The sequence below is a fragment of the Astyanax mexicanus genome, chromosome 17 (genome assembly GCF_023375975.1).
Source record: "Astyanax mexicanus isolate ESR-SI-001 chromosome 17, AstMex3_surface, whole genome shotgun sequence".
In the NCBI taxonomy this organism is placed as follows: domain Eukaryota; kingdom Metazoa; phylum Chordata; class Actinopteri; order Characiformes; family Acestrorhamphidae; genus Astyanax; species Astyanax mexicanus.
Genome location: NC_064424.1, coordinates 24,195,926 through 24,217,012, shown reverse-complemented (window position 1 = coordinate 24,217,012; position 21,087 = coordinate 24,195,926). Strand labels below are relative to the sequence as shown.

The following is a 21,087-nucleotide window of genomic DNA, read 5'->3' as shown; positions in this document are numbered from 1 at the left end:
TGAGATGTCAAAGCAACCAGCCTGTAGTCATTCAGCTCCTTCGGGTGTGCATTCTTAGGAACTGGAACGAGGCAGGTTGCCTTCCACGTGGCAGGAACCCTCCCTAGACGCAGACTCAGGTTAAACACATGTTGAAGGGGATCACCAAGTTGGACAGCACATGCCTTGAGCATTCTGGGGCACACTCTGTCCAGGCCAGCTGCCTTCCTGGGGTGAAGTCTCCTCAGCTGTCTCCTGACTTGGTCTGCAGTAAAGGTTGGTGGACTGGAGGAGCTGATTTTTCTGCTAGCTGATAGTGTTGATGATGATGATGAAGAAGATGGTGGGGTGAGGGTGGTGGTGGTGAAGATGGAGGTGAGGGTAATGGTGGTGATGATGAAGATGGTGGAGATGGAGATGATGATGGTGGAGTTGAAGGTGATGGTGGTGGAGATGGAGATGATGGTAAAGCTGCAGGAGGGTAGAAGGAGGGGGCAGCAGGAGCAGGACAGTCAAACCTGTTGTAAAAGTTGTTAAACTGGTTTGCTCTGTCCACACCCCCATCTACTGGGTTGCTGCTGTTGTTCTTGCACCCAGTGATGGTTTTCATCGCACCCCAGACTTCCTTCGTGTTGTTATCATGCAGCTTTCTTTCCACCTTTTTCCTGTAAGACTCCTTGGCTTCTTTAAGACGTACCTTGAGTTCCCCCTGTACGCGCTTCAGCTCTACCAAGTTTCCATTTTTGAATGCCCTCTTCTTTTGGTTGAGGAGGTCCTTTACGGTGCTGGTAATCCAGGGTTTGTTGTTTGGAAAGCAGCGTACAGTCTTTGTGGGAACAGCAACATCCATACAGAAATTCAAGTAGTCTGTAACACAGTGAGACACCCCCTCAATGTCCTCACCATGTGGGTGCAGCAGCACGCTCCAGTCAGTGGTCTCATAGCAGTCCCTGAGGGCTTCCTCTGCTTCAGGAGACCAGACTGAGCGTGTGGTAGTGGGCTGCCTCAGTACCAGTGGTTTGTACTGAGGCTGTAGGAAGACCAGGTTGTGATCTGATCTCCCCAGCGGTGGTAGTGGAATAGCCCTGTATGCATCCTTCACATTAGCATACAGCAAGTCTATGGTTCTGTTCTTCCTGGTGGGACAGTCCACAAACTGGAAAAAGGCAGGCAGGGTAGAGTCCAGTGAAACATGATTAAAATCACCAGTAATCACATAGTAGGCGTCAGGGTGCTGTGTCTGCAGTGCTGTGACGGTGGAGTGAATGACGTCACACGCCGCCTGCACGTCCGCTCTTGGCTGAATGTAAACACAGACAACGATCGTGTGAGAGAGCTCCCGCGGCATGTAATAAGGTCGGAGACTCACCGCTAACAGTTCAATATCCCGACAGCAGATCACCTCCTTCACGTTCACATGTCCAGGGTTGCACCATCTGGTGTTAATGAAAAGCGCGATCCCCCCACCTTTCTGCTTGCCGCATAGCGCCGGGTCCCTATCCGCCCTCACTGTAGAGAAGCCAGGTAGCTCCACGTTAGCATCCGGCGTGTCGGGGGTGAGCCAGGTCTCGGTGAAACACAGCACACTACACTCCCTATAGAGCTTCTGATTCTTCACCAGACACGCTAGCTCGTCGGTTTTGTTGGTCAGTGAGTTGACATTCCCCATAACCACCGACGGAACAGAGGGTTTATACATCCAGCGCTTCTCCGTCTTCTTAGCCTTTAACTTAGCCTTTAGCTTAGCTCCGGCCCTGCAACCTCAGTATTTCCTCCTCAGTTCCCCCGGTATTGTGTGGACAATGCCCCCACGTCCCGCGGGTCGAAGGGCCAGCAGTTCTTCACGGGAATAAACACGATATTCCTCGCTGCCCCGCATATTTACACTAAAAATATCCTTAGGATATAAATAAGATGTACACTAGACGTGTGTAGTAGCACAGAGATGATAAATAAACGTAAAAAAAATCGAAAAAACACACAAAGGAGACGGAGCTACTGGAACAGGCAGCCACTCGCGTCCGTGCCGGAAGTGTATGTAACATTCACGAATACCCTTTACAATACGTGTAGGTGTGTTTAAAGACACCACGGGCTTCCCCTGCACAGGACCTACAATAGCATGAAAAAAATATAGTGTGGTGCTGTAATTCCCGGGCTGATGGGAATTGTGTATAGTTGCGTGTATTCCACAGCCTGATTACAGAATCCACGGACTTGTAGACTTTGCAGCTTTGCTTAGACTGTGATCATCATCTGCAGGAATTCATTGATTGCATTCCTTGCAGCATTAATGTCAAGAACTCTAACATGCTAATATGGATTTTAGTGATTTATTCGTGGGTTTGATTGGTCAATTCCAATATGCCCAGTTAAACTACAAGCCACAGACAAAGTTGTCAATATAATATAATGTAATGTAATATAATATAACATAACATAATACAATACAGTATAATTTAATATAATATAATTGATTCAACCACGGAAATAATATTTTTGTTTCCCTCAAAATCTGCGGTCCCTGGTGTTTAAGCTGGTGAACTGCAAGCAGAATGCTCTTTAAGTAGAATGTTAAGAATAATGACTGGGTCGGGTTACTCGTTAATCTGCGAGCGAGTTTACGTAGTACTTTAGTTAAGCACGGGTTTGGGAAACACTCTTTAATTAACGATCAATCTTAAGTACGAGTTAACGAAGTTCTTAGCGTTACGAACCTTTCGGGAAACCCACCCCAGATTAGTGTTGGGTTTACTTTGCCCCACAAAAGAAAAACAGCTAAAGAATGTAAACAACAGACCTTAAAAAGAGATACACCAGAACTTTAACACGGTTTCCTTTACAAAACTAAATATTTTAATAAATAATTTAAGCCATTAGAACCATTACAGTGTTAAAAACCAGCCACAATTCACTACTTTCACCCAGCTGGGAACAGCGAGTTGAGTGACAGTATTTGAACACCCAGCATGTTTCTACGGTTCAAAATACGGTATACCGTATGAACCGTATACCACCCAGCACTACACTAGACTTCTTATATTTAATATGTTGATGATACATTATGCTTCTCTGTAACCCCACATACATGAATTGCATTGTCGTTTGTGCACCGCTAATTATTAGGGGCCGGTTTAAACAAAAATGCCAGTCCAGCCATGAACCTTGGTACCCAGAAGAACCTAATTAATACATAAGTAAGTGATAATCAGATTATTCCTGAATGTCAATAAATGAAAAATACATGTTTGATCTAATATGAGTTTAGCAGTGCCATTTTAAACAGGCGCAGATAAAGAGAATGCAAACAGCTCTCCTCTCTCCTCAACTCCTGAAGATATTATTCAAATCCAGCGGTCAGATTGGGAGGGTTCAGTTCTTCTCTCTAGTGTTACACCTTAGCCTGTGTCTGTCCAGTTTCTTTCCTTTTTTGGTTCCTTCCTGCTCCTGTCCTCTGTTCTCGTGTTTTGTTTACCTGTCATGTTTCCCAGCCATGTGCTACTGTGTTTTGGTCATGTCTCCGCCTTAGCCCCGCCTTGTCATCTGTAACCCCTCCTGTCTCCTTTGTAACTCCGCCCCCCTCATTACCTCCACAGGTGTCCCTAGTGTGTGCCTGTGTATAAATACCCCATGTGCTCCTTTGTAGTTTGTCGCATCTTTTGTCTCTATTTGTCATGTTACTCTGTCCAGATTGTGTTCATCTGTTTTGTTTAGCCACAGACCTGCTGTGTTGTTTGTCCTCAGTGTTTTAGGTTTGCTTTATTTAGTTTGTTTCTTTGTTTGCGTAGCTTGCTTGTTTGGTTCAGTATTTTAGTTTATCCTCTGTTTCATAGTGTTTTGTTTTAGTTACCTTTTCTTTTTATATTCCCTAGTGTTCTTTTCTTTGTTAGTTTAAATATGGAAAATAAAAAAGACTTGCGTTTACATCCTGCCTCCTCCTTGTTACATAAGATGCGACCAACTGAGGATGTAGCAAGTCTTTATTCGGCGAAAAACAACAACAAAAATGCAGGAACAGCAGGAGTTTTTGGAGAGCCTTGTTTCCAGGCTTCAAGATGGACAGCCGCTGGTATTACCCTCATTGATGTCTTCCCCCTGTGAATATGATGGGGAACACGGGACCTGTGAGGGCTTCATCATGCAGTGCTCCCTCTACCTCGACCATTTGTTGTGCCCTACCCTTCCAGAACTTATAAAGGTACTTTTTATCAAGACTTTACTGAGGGGTAGGGCTTCACAATGGGCGGACATTGTGTCGGACCAAAGGCCTGAAAAGGCAAAGACGGTGGAGGGACTCTTTGAGCTACTGAAGCTCAGATTTTCAAGAGCACCAGCAGCTCCCGCTGCTCCAGCCTCAGCTCCAGCGCCTGCTGCCCCAGCTCCAGCTCCAGCTCCAGCACCTGCTGCCCCGGCTCCAGCTCCAGCACCTGCTGCCCCGGCTCCAGCTCCAGCACCTGCTGCCCCGGCTCCAGCTCCAGCACCTGCTGCCCCGGCTCCAGCTCCAGCACCTGCTGCCCCGGCTCCAGCTCCAGCACCTGCTGCCCCGGCTCCAGCTCCAGCACCTGCTGCCCCGGCTCCAGCTCCAGCACCTGCTGCCCCGGCTCCAGCTCCAGCACCTGCTGCCCCGGCTCCAGCTCCAGCACCTGCTGCCCCGGCTCCAGCTCCAGCACCTGCTGCCCCGGCTCCAGCTCCAGCACCTGCTGCCCCGGCTCCAGCTCCAGCACCTGCTGCCCCGGCTCCAGCTCCAGCACCTGCTGCCCCGGCTCCAGCTCCAGCACCTGCTGCCCCGGCTCCAGCTCCAGCACCTGCTGCCCCGGCTCCAGCTCCAGCACCTGCTGCCCCGGCTCCAGCTCCAGCACCTGCTGCCCCGGCTCCAGCTCCAGCACCTGCTGCCCCGGCTCCAGCTCCAGCACCTGCTGCCCCAGCTCCAGCACCTGCTGCCCCGGCTCCAGCTCCAGCACCTGCTGCCCCGGCTCCAGCTCCAGCACCTGCTGCCCCGGCTCCAGCTCCAGCACCTGCTGCCCCGGCTCCAGCTCCAGCACCTGCTGCCCCAGCTCCAGCACCTGCTGCCCCGGCTCCAGCTCCAGCACCTGCTGCCCCGGCTCCAGCTCCAGCACCTGCTGCCCCGGCTCCAGCTCCAGCACCTGCTGCCCCGGCTCCAGCTCCAGCACCTGCTGCCCCGGCTCCAGCTCCAGCACCTGCTGCCCCGGCTCCAGCTCCAGCACCTGCTGCCCCGGCTCCAGCAACTGCTGCCTCAGCTCCAGCTCCAGCAGCTCCCGCTGCTCCAGCCTCAGCTCCGGCAGCTCCCGCTGCTCCAGCCTCAGCTCCAGCTCCAGCAGCTCCCGCTGCTCCAGCCTCAGCTCCAGCTCCAGCAGCTCCCGCTGCTCCAGCCTCAGCTCCAGCAGCTCCCGCTGCTCCAGCCTCAGCTCCAGCTCCAGCAGCTCCCGCTGCTCCAGCCTCAGCTCCAGCTCCAGCAGCTCCCGCTGCTCCAGCCTCAGCTCCAGCTCCAGCAGCTCCCGCTGCTCCAGCCTCAGCTCCAGCTCCAGCAGCTCCCGCTGCTCCAGCCTCAGCTCCAGCTCCAGCTGCTCCAACCTCAGCTCCAGCTCCAGCAGCTCCCGCTGCTCCAACCTCAGCTCCAGCAGCTCCCGCTGCTCCAACCTCAGCTCCAGCTCCAGCAGCTCCCGCTGCTCCAGCCTCAGCTCCAGCACCAGCAGTGCCTGCCGCCCACGTGGTACCCACTGCTCCAGACCCTGTGCCCGCGGCTCCGGCCGCCTCTGACCCTGTGCCCGCAGCTCCGGCCGCCTCTGACCCTGTGCCCGCGGCTCCGGCCGCCCCTGACTCTGTACCCGCGGCTTTGGCCGCCCCTGACTCTGTGCCCGCGGCTCCGGCCGCCCCTGACTCTGTGCCCGCGGCTCTGGCCGCTCCTGACCCTGTACTTACTGCCGCCCCTGTTCATGTACCTGCGGCACCTGTCCCTGATCCTGTTCCCACTCCCAGAACTTTGTACACCCCCAGGCCTGCTCCCAGGCCAACTCCCAGCTCACAATCACCTAGACCCGCCCCAAGTTCTCCTGCACCAGCTCCTAGAGCTATACCCCAGCTGGCCCCTCAGACCTTTGTAAATTTTGGGCCATTATTGTTTGTACATGTTCCTGTATCTCTCCCAGTTGTGGTTCCTGTGTCCGTCTGTGTCCCTGTGCCCTTGTCTAGTTGTGTTTCTGTTCCTGTCCCAGTCACTGTATTGGTTTGTGTCCCCATCCGAGTTATGGTCCCTGTTCCTTTATCTAATTTTGCCCCGTCAACTGCCCAGTCTTTTGCTCGGTCCCCTGTTCAGTCCCCATATGCATCCCTGGTCCAGTCTGTTTCAACCCCTGGTTCTGTGTTCGGCCCTGTTCCACCTTTGTTTCAGCCTCCTGTCCAGTCTTCGTCTATGTTAAGTGTCCAGCCCCTAGTTCAGTCTTTCGTCCAGTCTAAGTCCCCTGTCCTGTCTCAGCCCTCTGTCCAGTCTAAGTCCCCTGTCCTGTCTCAGCCCTCTGTCCAGTCTAAGTCCCCTGTCCTGTCTCAGCCCTCTGTCCAGTCTTTCGTCCAGTCTAAGTCCCTTGTCCAGTCTCTTTCTCCGTCCACTGTCCAGTCTCCCCTGATGTCCAATGTCCCTGTTCTTGTCTAGACTTGTCTTTCGTTCTGTTCCCTCTCATCTCGGCGCCTCTGGTAGTGGCGCCGTTGAGGGGGGGTAATGTTACACCTTAGCCTGTGTCTGTCCAGTTTCTTTCCTTTTTTGGTTCCTTCCTGCTCCTGTCCTCTGTTCTCGTGTTTTGTTTACCTGTCATGTTTCCCAGCCATGTGCTACTGTGTTTTGGTCATGTCTCCGCCTTAGCCCCGCCTTGTCATCTGTAACCCCTCCTGTCTCCTTTGTAACTCCGCCCCCCTCATTACCTCCACAGGTGTCCCTAGTGTGTGCCTGTGTATAAATACCCCATGTGCTCCTTTGTAGTTTGTCGCATCTTTTGTCTCTATTTGTCATGTTACTCTGTCCAGATTGTGTTCATCTGTTTTGTTTAGCCACAGACCTGCTGTGTTGTTTGTCCTCAGTGTTTTAGGTTTGCTTTATTTAGTTTGTTTCTTTGTTTGCGTAGCTTGCTTGTTTGGTTCAGTATTTTAGTTTATCCTCTGTTTCATAGTGTTTTGTTTTAGTTACCTTTTCTTTTTATATTCCCTAGTGTTCTTTTCTTTGTTAGTTTAAATATGGAAAATAAAAAAGACTTGCGTTTACATCCTGCCTCCTCCTTGTTACATCTAGATGTGTTTAGTAACACTGATAAGTCTCAGTGTCGTAGCGACATTTAGCATAAATATTATAATAAGACATCCTTTATTTTCACATGCTCACATTTACATGAGAAACTTAACAAATGGAAGAAGTAACTGCAGTCTAGTGGTTGACCTGGTATTTTGTCACTAATTGCTGATCATTTCTGATGCATTAAAAAGTAATAATATCAATGCATAGTTTTCTCTAAATACATAGTAGAGCTAAATAAAAGCCCGCTTGTTTTTAACAGGTGGATTTCCCTTTATGAATCCCTTGGGTTATTAAAAATCTACATCTAAAAGTCTTTCAACATCAATTTGGTAAATAAACTGGGCACATTTTACCCATAAATAATACACCCAATAAAATATGGGCTTGCAGAATACTGACAAACTTTCACATATGATTCTAACTCTTTTTAGACCTAAGCTAAAATCTACAAACCGAGAAAATAAAAGAAAAAGAGCATAAAAATATGGGTCACGTATACAGTAACTAATGCCTGACACTGAGGAGCATAAATAAAGCCTGAACTTTGGACCCAAACCGAGCCAACTTTTGGAAAGGCTGCTGTATTTATATTACCTCTTTACTAAGTTACTTATTAATGTGTTTTATAAAGTGTTATAAGGGTGAATTTAAGAACTCCTCTGAGCATGTCCACCACAGGCCCGACACCTGTGGGATGGGGCATGCACAGCAGTGGTGTATTTTATTTTGTGATGGTGTTTTTATTGAAGGAGTAATCAAAAGAGCAATTAGTCAAACTTAAATCTTGAAATGCTTTAATAGCATTGAACACTTTCTCTTATAAAGCACAGTTAATTAAACCTGAATTGAAATATGTTTGTGTGCAACAACAAACGTTTAAAATATAAACTAAATTAATTGAAACTTTTATGTGCATAACTATAGTGACACTCTTTGAACCATGGGGTCATTTTTACTTAAATTGAACAGTATTTGCTGGTGCCTTTCTTAAGACTTGAAAGGATGTCATCCAAACAGTTAAACCCCACTTATTATAATATTTTTTGTAATGATCACTTGACACTGTTTCCTTAAAAATATAAACATTTTGACACAAAATACACAGAAATCTGAGAAATAATTTCTTAGATTTATTTTTACAGATTTAAAATGTTAATATTTGTGAGGAATACAGTGTGCAGTGATCTCCCGAGACATTGTAGATCAACAAATCCAAATAAATAAGTATATATTAAATTCTTCTGACTTCATGCAGATGGTTGCCAGTTCAGAACCCTGGAAAGAAAGTCTCTTATTTTAATATACACTGTAAAAAATGATTATTGAGCTCTGTAAACTTTCTACTTAAAATGGTCATTTTTGAACTTTGTTTAATTTAAAGAGCAAGTACAGCCCAGTATAGTTCATGTTTATTTTGGCAGGCAGAGGGAGCAGTGTCAAGCGTCCTTGTGGTATAAATATCACATCATTATCAAAGCTTATTTGACAGCATATATTATTATGTGTAAAATGCACATAACAGTAACATTATTTCTATTATGAACAACATATTATTTCTGAACAAAACACATACTATACGTGTGGTTCGAATTGATTTAATACTCATAATTTAACACTTTTTTTTTTCAACTTATTCAGCGTACTGTAGTGTCTCATGGATTTGAGTTTGGATAATACATAGACTGTGATGATTGTAAACATTAACATATAGAACATACACACTAATTTCCAGTTTAGTTGTAGAGAACATTTTATTTGCATTCTAATTTTTTTGCACTAATTATTTTACAATATGTGGTTATATTCCAAATATATGCTGTTTTGCACAGTTAAAAGAACGCCCTTAAATGCCAATGAAAAATAGTTTTCAATACTTTAAATATATATAACCGAGTGGTGTTACTTGGAGGAATTAAAGAGAAACAACCGAGACAATAGTGCAAAATAGTCCACTTTACTCCACTTACTCAGAACTCCTCAGAGAAATCAGAGGGAAATGCCAGTGTGCTCTAGGTAAATTTCCAGTAGCCATTCTTATTGAATATTCTTATGTGTGCTGAGTTAAGCACAGATTTTTAGAGACCAATGTTACTGAATTAGGCAATAAATGAACACTTACAGGTGTTCCCAACCCTTGGAAAAGCTTTTTAAATCTGAACACTTTATTTAACCTCTGTAACAGTTTGGCTTGTGGAGTTATCTTTATTAACTGCTGCAGACACATGTCGGCTAAAACCTCAAACACATTCCTTCTCCTCGACCATCGAAACAAGGACTTCCACTGCACAGTGTCCAAAATTTCACTTATTTGCAGTATGTTCCTCTGTAATTCCGCTCAGGATGAATAGGAATCCCACATTTAAATATTCAGTGAGTGATTTTCATGTACCTTTTGTGGTTAAATGTGGGCGGCACAGAGGTGGAACACGAGACTGGGTCTCCTCTGCACACAATTATAAACAGGTTGTGATTTATAAAGAGGAAACAGCGTTCAGTGTGCGTACGCACATTTAAAAAAAATATATTTTCAATTCAGAAGCTATGCAAAGTTTTATAAATGAGGTTCCTGATCAATTGTTAACTTCAATCCAGATGGTGACTTTTTTTTGGCCAGGTAGTGTACTTATATACTATATAAAATATAAAAATATATACTCAATAAATTAGATAAAAGCAAAATTTCAAAACATAAATGTTGGATACTCTTTATTTTATACAAAATCTATTTTTTTTTGTTTAGTGTTCTCTTTTGTCTAATTTCTGCCAAAATGGCAAAAGGATGTTGAATCAACTTTCAGGTTTCTGTGGCTAATGCATTAAAACAACATTTGTTAAATGGTTGGGCAAAGGTGCAAAAACAAAAGTAGCAGGTATTTTTCATGGCGTGTGAGGAGAACTGTGAATTCAAGAGGAGAATAAACACCCATAAGGAGAAAAATTAAGCAATATTTTTTCAGTGCTCACACAATTCCCTATTTTTCACATTTGTGCTCACAAGAAGTTTATTTACACACAAAATGTTAAAACATGCTGGTTAATTTTTTTCACCTGGTATTTTTGTGCAACCGACTTTTGACATTGATGTGACGCCATAGGTTGGGCATTCTCTATAGCCTCACCTTTATTAACATTATAATAACAATTAATCTTCATCATAATCATCTTTTGTTCTTTGGGATGGAATGTTGTAATGGGGTTCGAGCTTGAGGATTCTCTCCTACTGTCATCATGAGAGGTTTCATCTTTTGGATCTTGTTGAAGAAAATAAACAATGAGCCTGATTCTGGAGCTTTATTAATAACAAAAACAACAGCAAGGTTTGAGGCGTCCGTGTCCCTTCAGAAGATTGGGAAAAGAGCGGGAATTAGTGACATCATGTGGTGAAGTACGTAATTGCAGGTAAATGCGTAAACCTTCCTCACACATATTAGTACACACTGCATGTATCAAGATTAAAAACCTTAGATTAAAGAAGTTAAAACATAATAAAATATAAATATCCTTTTTCAAATATATTTTGCTAACTTGTGTATTTCACTTGTAGTTTATTTCAATTTTTGAATTATCTGGTTTGTTTTATTTCACAATTTAATAATAATAATAATAATAATAATAATAATAATAATAATAATAATAATAATAATAATAATAATAATGAACTTTATTTATATAGCACCTTTCATACATTCAAATGCAGCTCAAAGTGCTGTACATAGAAAAAGGCAATCAAAACACTAAAAAAAAGGAAAATGGAAAAGGAAAAAACAGTAAAATTAAAAATAAAAGGAACATTCAGATAAGATGTAATATAAAACAAAATAATAAAAAAAATTGATAAAACTGTAAAAGGACAAAAAAATTAAATAAAATAAAAAATTACAAAAGATTGTGACTGTGAAATAAAACAATTAAAACATAAAACAAACGGATTAATTATTAAAACAAAGTTTATAGAAATATGTCTTTAGCTGCTTTTTGAAACTATTTACTGATGTCTGATCTCAAGTGGTAAACTGTTCCATATCTTGGGAGCATAAAAACAAAAAGCTGCTTCCCCACTTCTCTTCTTATTAACTTTTGGTACTTTAAGAAGATTGGAGGTGCAAGATCTTAGGGAACGACTTAGAACATAAAGAGACAGACAATCTGTAATATACGATGGTGCCAATCCATTTAAGATCATAAAAACTAATAACAGTACTTTAAAATTAATTCTAAAAGACACTGGAAGCCAATGTAATGATGCCAGAGCTGGTGTAATGTGTTCTCTCTTCCGTGTTTTCATTAAAACCCTGGCTGCGCATTCTGGACAAGTTGCAACTTATCAATCATCTTTTTTGGTAGACCGGTAAGTAGAGAATTACAGTAACCGATTCGTGAAAACACAAAAGCATGCGTGAGTTTCTGAGCATTAGGAAGGCTAATGAAAGGTCTAACACGAGCAATGCTGCGTAGGTGAAGGTGAAAAAAAGGCAGATATTTTAGAATTCTCAATGTGTTCTTTAAAACCCAAGTCAGAGTCTAAAAGCACTCCAAGGTTTCTTACGACTGGTTTAACCTGTGTGTAGGCAGCAGGTCCTAGCAGGTTATAGCTGGAAAGGAGCTACTGTCACGTCGTCGCCCTGTTCCTGTCTGTCCTCGTGCCTGTGTGTTAATCCCACGTGACCCCTGCTCCTCTGTGTCTCCTGTCTCAGTAGTTTTCCACCACATATCTCATTTGTAGCTCCGCCCTTCCCCAGGTGTTAATTGTTTCATGTTCCTATTTATAGATCTCTTGTGGCACTTTGTCTTCGTCGGTCTTTGCACTAAATCCTGTTGTTTGTCTCTCCGTGTCTCTTTGTAATTACAGCCTTAGCCCTAGCCCTAGTTCCATGTTTATATCTTCTTGTTTATTTCTTGTTTCCTATAGTTCCCTGTTTATGTCCCTTGTTTCTCCCCTTTGCCCTGTATAGTTTATTTATTCTAGTCTAGTTTAGCTCCTTGTTGTCTTCCCTTGTATATATTCCCTGTTTGTTTATTATTATTATTATTATCTCTTGTTGGTTTAGTTTATGTTCTCTTGTTTCACTGGTTATTCGTTTGTCTTTGTTACGTGTTTACTTGTTCCTTGTTTCTTTGTTTATTTGTTATTTATTTATTATATTATTTATTTCGCCCTACCTGCACTTGCGTCCGTCTCCTCGTCTCCCTGCCTGGGTCAACCATGACAGCTACATAAAAATATTGTTATTGTTTTTATTATTATTATTATTATTATTATTATTATTATTGTTGTTGTTGTTGTTATTACTATTACTATTATTATTATTATTATTATTATTATTATTATTATTATTATTATTATTGTACATTTGTAGAATCATTACGTTTTTTTGTGAAAGATGATTGGTAAATGAGTCGATTTAGGTTTACAATAGCCATTCATATTGAACTGTGTGCTGAATTAGACACAGATTTTTAGAGACCAATGTCACTAAATCAGGCAATAAATAAACACAACACACAACACTTGTAAAAGTTTTTTGAATATGAACTCTTTATTTAACCTCTGCAACAGTTCTGCTTGTAGAGTTATTATTATTAACTGCTGCAGACACATGTTGGCTAAAATCACCAAACACATTTTTCCTCCTGCACCTCTGAAACAAGGATCTCTACTGCGCAGTGCCCACTTTCACTTCACTGCGGTGTGTAAAAAGGAAACAGCGTTTATTTTCTGGGTTTTGTGCGTGCGCACACGTTCACTCCAGAAGCTATGCAGAGTTTTATAAATGCTGTACTGTGATTGGCTCCGGAGATCGAAAGGGGGCTGTCCCGTTCAGCGCCTCTGCTGCACTGTGATTGGCTGGAAAGTCATTGAAGCGCTGCCTGTCACATGATCTCCAGGGCGTGATTTGATCGGCTGATTTGATTGGCTTTGACATGTCGAATTTGAGCAACCTGAATATATTTTACCTGAATTTTTAAAACTTGAGTTTTTTATATTTTTATATTGAAATAAAACCAAAAATCAAGTGTTTGATTCAGAGGCATAAAGATCACATGCAATAATTTAATGCAAAATAATTCAGTGCTACACATTTAAGTGCTTTTAAATGTAAAAAGACTGTTTTACCTCCATAGAGCTGCACACAAACATATAACAAAAAAGGGTGGTTAACATTTCCTGGTTCTTTCCTTTTAGTTAGACAATTATAGACAGAAAAGAAGGAAATAAAAGAAAATTGTTCCTACAAATGAGATATAAATGTCTATACAAACATTCTTACCCATTCTAAAGTGATTTATATTTTTTCTGCACTCAATATGTGTAAGCATATGTTTGAGGGCTCTCTCTGTAGACCATTTGGATCTTCCTTCATTAACAGTTTCTAGTTTCTCTCTGTGGTAGTGCAGTCTTTGTGGCATTTAAAATTGTGACAATTTTGTTATATTTTACCTGTAACAGAATTGTGCATGACAATTATTTGGAGATCAAACCTATTATATACAGGCAACAGGTAGTAGTCCTCAAGACTGTCAACAGACACATTAATACTGATCATTGCTGGTGGTTTGTAGACAGTGCACACCAAGATCTACAACAGGCACTGACTGATAGAGCTCAAAAATGCACACATGACTGTTTGATCAGTATGAGTAAAATTTTTCTGAATGTGTACCCCATATCATTTATTTAAAGTAAAATAAAATATATATGTTACAATCCTCTGTAAAACAATCCTTTCAAACAGGCCATGACGCGAGCAGGGTGGGAGGTCAGGCAGGCAAACGTAAAAATATTGAAGCTGATAGAAAACAGGGTCAAACTTTACCCCATCAGTTATTTCTTCATTTAATTATGCATTTGCCACAATACATTTATAAGTCTCTATTGATCTAGCAGGGTCTGTTTTTTGTAGGTGTTAGCTGAAAATCTACCCTGTCTATAGCCCTATCTGGATGGGACTAGTTTCTCAGGGGGTCCTGGGGTAATTTTCTCTTTTATGGGGGTCCTCTGTGATTTTATTCCCGTCCGGAACGACCATGTATGAGTTTACGGATCAGATCAGGCTTAAAATATGGCTGGATATTCTCTGATCCTGATCCACAGGATATGATTCATTATTAGAGTTATGTTCTCTCATCCCAGTTGATCAAAAGATGCAATTACATTAATTATTTGTGTATAAAATGTTACATTTTACCTTCCTTTCTCTTAAGAAATAGTCAGAATGATGATGATGTTGTGGAGGATGCCTTTTCAGAGACACAATTAGACAGTGAGAGCAGGAGAGCTCAATTCTTTAATACATGAAAAATGAAAAAATGTTTTTGGAATCGACACTGACATCATAATAAAACATTATTCGAAGAACTGCCATTTCTTAGTAAATAGAGCTGATTCTTTATTTAAAAAGCCTGTGCTGTTTATTTACATTTACATGCTTTATCTGAGTAATTTGCATTGTGTTCCATTAAGAATACATATATAAAACTCAACATCCAAGAAAGAAGTTAGGAATACTGGGCCCTATTTCTACACTGTCATATCAGCTTAAAAGTATTTCTTGTGATAATGGCAAGTTCAATAATACAATACTTAACAACTGTAATATGTAACTATATATTTATAAACAATAAAAAAACGAATGATTTTCCCCTTCTCTTTATTAAATTATTCATCAAATGTTCATCACATACCCAACACTCATGCAGCATCTTCTGGGGTAAAGATGTTCTGGGCAGCTTTAAAATAACGAGTTATCAAACAGACTACTAAAATACTGTATATGAAGAAATATATGCAGTATATATCTGTTAATATATATTAACAAGTCAAATGTTGTGTATGAGTTGAGTATCACACATTATTACACTATTTCTGCTATTCCAATACACAAAAAACAACATCCAGGGAACCTTGATCATTGACAGAATTTCACAAAAAAAGTCACAGTTCAGTGCTGAGAGGGCAGTGATCTTTCTCTGGGCTACAGTCCTTGATAATTTCTCTTCAGCCATAATTTGTCCTCATTGTTCAATTTTTTTGCTTAATTTGGCGAATCTGGGGTAGTTTACTTTCCTCTGCTTTTAGTGCTCTGGCTCTTTGAAGTATGATCTGAAATCTTGGGCTTCTTACTCTGTTTCCCTTTTTCATCACCATCTGCACTCTGGTCCAGTTTCGGTTCATTCTGATTAACTCCAGGAAGATTCTCTCCACTCGGATCAGTGTTCTTTTCAGATTGATGCAGTTTCTTTTCCTTTTCTGGTTTGTCATTGTTGCTCCAGGGCCAGAGATGTGAAAGGGCATTTCCAGCTTTTTCTAAAAAGGATTGATCCACTCTGTGAGAGAAACATCAAAGCAAAATAATTAGCGTTGTTAATAAAAAATATTTTTACCAATTTCTATTAAACCATTAATCATGAAATTATCACACAGTGTACATGTCAGGTGGTGAAGCAGAAAAAAAGTGATGATGACAACACAAGGTATCACCATGAAGTTGAGTGTGTGTGCATCTGCATACACTGCATCTGAACAGCATTGTTCACATACCCTCATATTCTAAACAAATGCAGCACAGTCAATTACAACCATTAATTACACATTAAATGTAGTACAGATAAGATAAATAATTAAAAATATCACTTTTTGCAACTGAAATAATCTGCAATTAATCTGCTTATGTGAGTCTATTATAAGTTTCAATGAATGTAATTTAACTGCACTCTTAAAAAATAATATTTCAACTGTTATTTAAGAATCTCAAAATAACTCTTTGGATGCTTAAATAATTCTTCCTCTGGTTTAAGAACACACTTATATAAAATATTTGTAGATTCCTGTTCTCTGCAGAGTGAAATGCCTAATTTTTTAAATTTTCTACATGATTAAGATTATGTAGAATCCTTTCCTCACCACACATGCAGTGTCAACCCAACTAAATTTATATCACATTTCTTCTTTTTTCTTTTTCTTTTTTCGTTTATTTACCAAATATTGCTTTTCATAGTTTGTTATTTGGTACTATGTTTTTACCAGAATGCTTCTTTTTGTTTTCTCTTATTTTTAGTTTTGTTTTTAAATAGACCATTAATATACATGCAGAAACACTGCAGCAGAGAGAGCACTGCATAGGTTGCATGTTGCAAGATTAGATTAAATATCAGTGAATGTTATAAATCTGGCACACAATGTAACCTTATCTTTTGAAATTAAAATATCATTAAATGTTATTAATGTTTTCCTACCTTAGCACGCATCCTGACTCCTCCAGTAGTTCAGCAAGCTTTTCCACTGACTTTCCCAGTGGATTTCTACACAGATCCAGCTCTTTTAGTTGTGAGGGGTTTAAAGTTACTGCTGAAACCAGAGCAGCACAGCCGTCCTCTCCTATACTGCAGTTATTAAGCCTGATAAAAATAGACATATTGTTAATTTATTTTTCTAAAACATAAATAAAATAAAAAATATAAAAAATGTGTTTAGCCATGCACTTTTATGTGAGGAAGAATATGAGATCTGTGCTACATTAGCAAAGCTTTCAATAAATATAATCAGAAAATACTTTTTTGAGGAATTTATTTTAAATTATTAAAATAATAATTAATATTTAATAAACTACTACTAATACTAAGAAGAAGAAAATAATAATATAAGCATCACAAAAGAAGCCTCTAAATATGTGATCTTATTACACAATTTTGCAAATATCAGAAATAAAAAAACATGACACAACTACTCACTTCAGTTTCTCCAGTTTACAGAGAGGATTCTTCAGTAGATCACAGAGCTTTAGCAGTGCTGACTGATCTAGTTTATTCCCATTCATATCCAGCTCTTTCAAGTGTGAGGGGTTTGAAATTAGTGCTAAAACCAGAGCAGCACAGTCTTCCTCTCCTACACTGCAGTTCTTAAGCCTGATAAAAAGACACAGATTGTTTATTTCTCTTTCTAGAACATAAATAAAATAAAAAAATAAAAATGTGTTTAGCCATGCACTTTAATGTGAGGACGAATATGAGATCTGTGCAACATTAGCAAAGCTTTCAATAATATAATCAGAAAATAATAAATTCCACTACTACTACAACAACTAAGAAAAAGAAAATAATAATATAAGCATCACAGAAGAAGCCTCTAAATTTGAGATCTTACTACACAATTGTGCAAATATCAGAAATAAAAAAACATGACACAACTACTCACTTCAGTTTCTCCAGTTTACAGCGAGGATTCTTCAGTAGATCACAGAGCTTTAGCAGTGCTGACTGATGTAGTTTATTCTCATTCAGATCCAGCTCTCTCAAGTGTGAGGGGTTTTTAATCAAAGAAGAAATCAAATCAGCACAGTCTTTCTCTGTCGAACCACTAAACCAACCCGCTGCTTTGTACATCCTGTAGAGGGAGACAAAGAAGTTAAGAATAGTTTAATATATAAATTACTCTCACAGTAAATTCTTATATCTTGTAAAAAAAATATCATTACTCCATAGTTCATTTTTAATCCAATAGATGTTGACTGATGTTTAACTTAATTGCTTATTTACTTTTTTTTCCAGTAACATCCTACACTGATTATATGCATACATAATATAGTGATTTTATTTTTTACTACAGTACTGTATTGATGAAAGATAATCAATTACATTTATTCAGTTCAGTAAGTTGCCAATTAAGTAGTTATTTACACAGTTATAGCTTGTTTTATTTCATACAACAACAGGTGTGTAGTGCCATCTACTGTTTGTCTTTTTTCACCTTACAATGTGTCTACCTACTGCACCTATAGTCTATAAGTCTGTGTTTCTGATTAAAATCATCAAAGTCTTTTGGTCCAAAGTGCCAAACTAGAAACTCTGTGTATGTGGCACACTAATTCTGAGAATGGTGATTTATTGTTAAACAAAATTTCCAGTAGAGCACCAGTACGGGTCAATGAGTTCATGTCAAGGTAAATGTGCATGAAGAAAACTAGTCTGTGTGTGCACAAATCAGCCTATTGTCAATTTCATTAAATCAACACCTTTACCTAAGTTTCTGTAGTCTGCAGTGTGGATCTTCCAATAGCGCAGAGAGCTGCATCACATTAATATCTTTTGTTGTCTTCGTGCTCAGGTCCAGCTCCCTCTCCAGTAAAGGGTTTATTTTCATTTTTTCTTTAATACTCCTGAAGGCCTGTTCTGCAGCTTCACTTTTCAATAGTCTACAGAGAGAATAACAGTACAGTTACATGAATTACTTTTTATTTGATTTAAATAGGTACTCTATTACGGTGATTAAACCCCCCCCCCAACCCCACCCCACACCACCACAACCACAACCACCACCACCCCACCACAACCACCACCACCCCAGTTCCCAACAACGCTTGTATTTCATATAAATTATAAAATGCTTCTTCTGACATACAAATCTCTCAATGGTCTGGTCCCACATTATTATTATCCGGAGGGACTTCTTATGCATTACAACCCACCACATTCACTCCACTCCCAAGATGCTGGCCTATTATCAACCCTGCAGTACCATGTATTTGAACATAGACACACTCTCAATCTTTAAATGTAGAGATAAAACATTTTTCTTTTACACAAGCTTTTTGGATAACTTGTTTCTCTGTAGTTGTAGCCTGTATTCCTCTTACAGGTCACACACCAAACTCTTCACTGATCCATTCTTGCTACACTCTGTACACAGCTGTACATACTGAGGCATAAACAATCTGGATTTTAACATTACTTTGATTTGCAGAAATTCAACTCAGAATATTTATGAGTTAATGCCATGTCATTGTGAAGAGCACAGCATGTTGCTCGTGTATATATATATATATATATATATATATATATATATAAAACCACTCCAAATCATTCAGAATGCAGCTGCACGTCTGGTCTTCAACCAGCCAAAATGGGCACATGTCACCCCACTGCTCATTGAGCTCCACTGGCTACCAGTCAAATTCAAAGCTCTTACAATCGCCTACAAGGTGATACAGAACAGCTCCTTCCTACCTGCACTCGCTCCTGAAGGCTTACGCTACCTCCCGGACGCTGCGCTCCTCCAATGAACGTCGCCTCGCTTCACCAAACAAACATTCACACAAAGCAATCCAGACTATTCTCATACAGAGTTCCCCAATGGTGGAACAAACTTCCTTCCACTACCAGATCAGGAGAATCTCTCACTATCTTTAAGAGACTCCTGAAGACAGAGCTCTTCAAAGAGCACTTACTCTCCTAACACCTCTAACTAACTACCTTCCACTACCAGATCAGGAGAATCTCTCACTATCTTTAATAAACTCCTGAAGACAGAGCTCTTTAAAGAGCACCTACTCTCCTAACACCTCTAACCCCTAACTAACTACTTCTAACCTCATTTCCTTCTTCCCCTCCTTCACTCCTCTATCCTATTATTCCCCTTTGACCTCCTTTAATCCCTATCCAAAGATGTTTTACCTTTAACTTATTTTACTTTTGTACTTGACTATTGTAAGTCGCCTTGGACAAAAGCGTCTGCCAAATGTAATGTAATGTAATGTAATGTCATGTAATGTAATATATATATATATATATATATATATATATATATATATATATATATATATATATATATATATATAAATATTTCTTAAATATTTCTCTAGCTTTACATGTGAATATACAGTTAGAGTTGGGCTCAACATGTCACTACACTGTATTTGAAATGAAAGGAGATGTAACTGAAGTGTACACTTTTAGGTAAAAAATTAAGCAGTTGAAAAATAAATATCCAATGAAGAGTTTAGGGATTACAACAATTTTTATATTAAACCTCCTCATCTCAGGGGCTCAAAAGTAATTGGACAAATGAACTTTACCATTAGTAAAATGTTCATTTTAATCCTTTATTGAGAATCCTTTGCAGGTAAAGACTAGTCTAGAACCCATGGGCATCACAAGGCCTTTATTTCATCTGTCTTCAGTTGTTGCTGGTTTGTGGATCTTTCTGCTTTTAGTTTTGTCTTAAGTGATTGAAATAATGTGCGATCAGGTTCAGATCTGGGGATTGACTCGGCACCACTTCTGTGCCTTAAAAACTCCTGGGTTACTTCCTGAGTCAGTGTAGAGCACTCAAAAACCGAAGAACCGAATTTAAATCGATTTTTAAAAGGTAAATGAGAGCGAATTCAGTTGTAACTGAAAATATCTGTGCAAAACTGTGTTGGACTGAGGTGCACAGCTTGCATTTACAAGCTTTGTATTTGCTCTCATGAAATCTTCACTTTATGGTAGACTGAGATACTGATACACCTAAATCCTGGAAAGTGTTTTTCACTTGGGTGGATGTTGTGAAGGGTTTTTCTTCACCATGGAAAGAATTCTGTGATAATGCCCCACTGGTGTCTTCTTTGGACATACAGGCCTGTTTGAGTTCACCACTGCGCCATTTTTTAAGAGAATGTACCGTAATGTTAATTTGGCAACTCCCAACATTTTCAAAATCTATGTAATGGATTCTAACTTTTTTCAGGCTGATAATAAATGGTCTGTTTCACTTCCATTGAGAGAGTGTTTAACTGCATGTTGTGGGTTCACATCAACAGCTTCCAAATGCACCTGTCGCACATGTAATCAACTTCAGACGATTTACCTGCTTAACTAATAATGGAGTAATGAGCTTTTGAGATCATTTGTGCAGTTACTTTTGAGCTCCTAAAACGAGGTGTTTTTGTAAAAGAAATGTGGTGGTACACTGTATCACTGTCCAAATATTTATTGGGCTAACTGTATCTCTTCTGAAAAACAGCCAGGTGATTAGATCTCAATTGAAATCTTGA

The 21,087-nt window shown here is 40.2% G+C and overlaps 1 protein-coding gene across 3 annotated transcripts in view; it reads right to left on the bottom strand.

The window, feature by feature from the left end:
- The window catches only part of LOC107197484 (uncharacterized), a 185,837-nt gene that overhangs the window by 120,760 nt on the left and 43,990 nt on the right, over positions 1 to 21,087 (bottom strand). The window contains exons 30-34 of one of the 3 annotated variants that reach the window (XM_049466244.1): positions 18,295 to 18,468; positions 17,472 to 17,660; positions 17,009 to 17,182; positions 16,514 to 16,675; positions 14,601 to 15,604 (exon numbers count right to left, since the gene is read on the bottom strand). The exons of 1 other annotated variant lie outside the window; for it this stretch is intronic. In XM_049466244.1, the coding sequence (XP_049322201.1) occupies positions 15,337 to 15,604; positions 16,514 to 16,675; positions 17,009 to 17,182; positions 17,472 to 17,660; positions 18,295 to 18,468 (967 nt within the window). In that variant the 3' untranslated portion in view covers positions 14,601 to 15,336. Of the gene's footprint in view, positions 1 to 14,600; positions 15,605 to 16,513; positions 16,676 to 17,008; positions 17,183 to 17,471; positions 17,661 to 18,294; positions 18,469 to 21,087 lie in introns of those variants that run through there. One more of the 3 variants, XM_049466245.1, reaches the window with a different exon arrangement.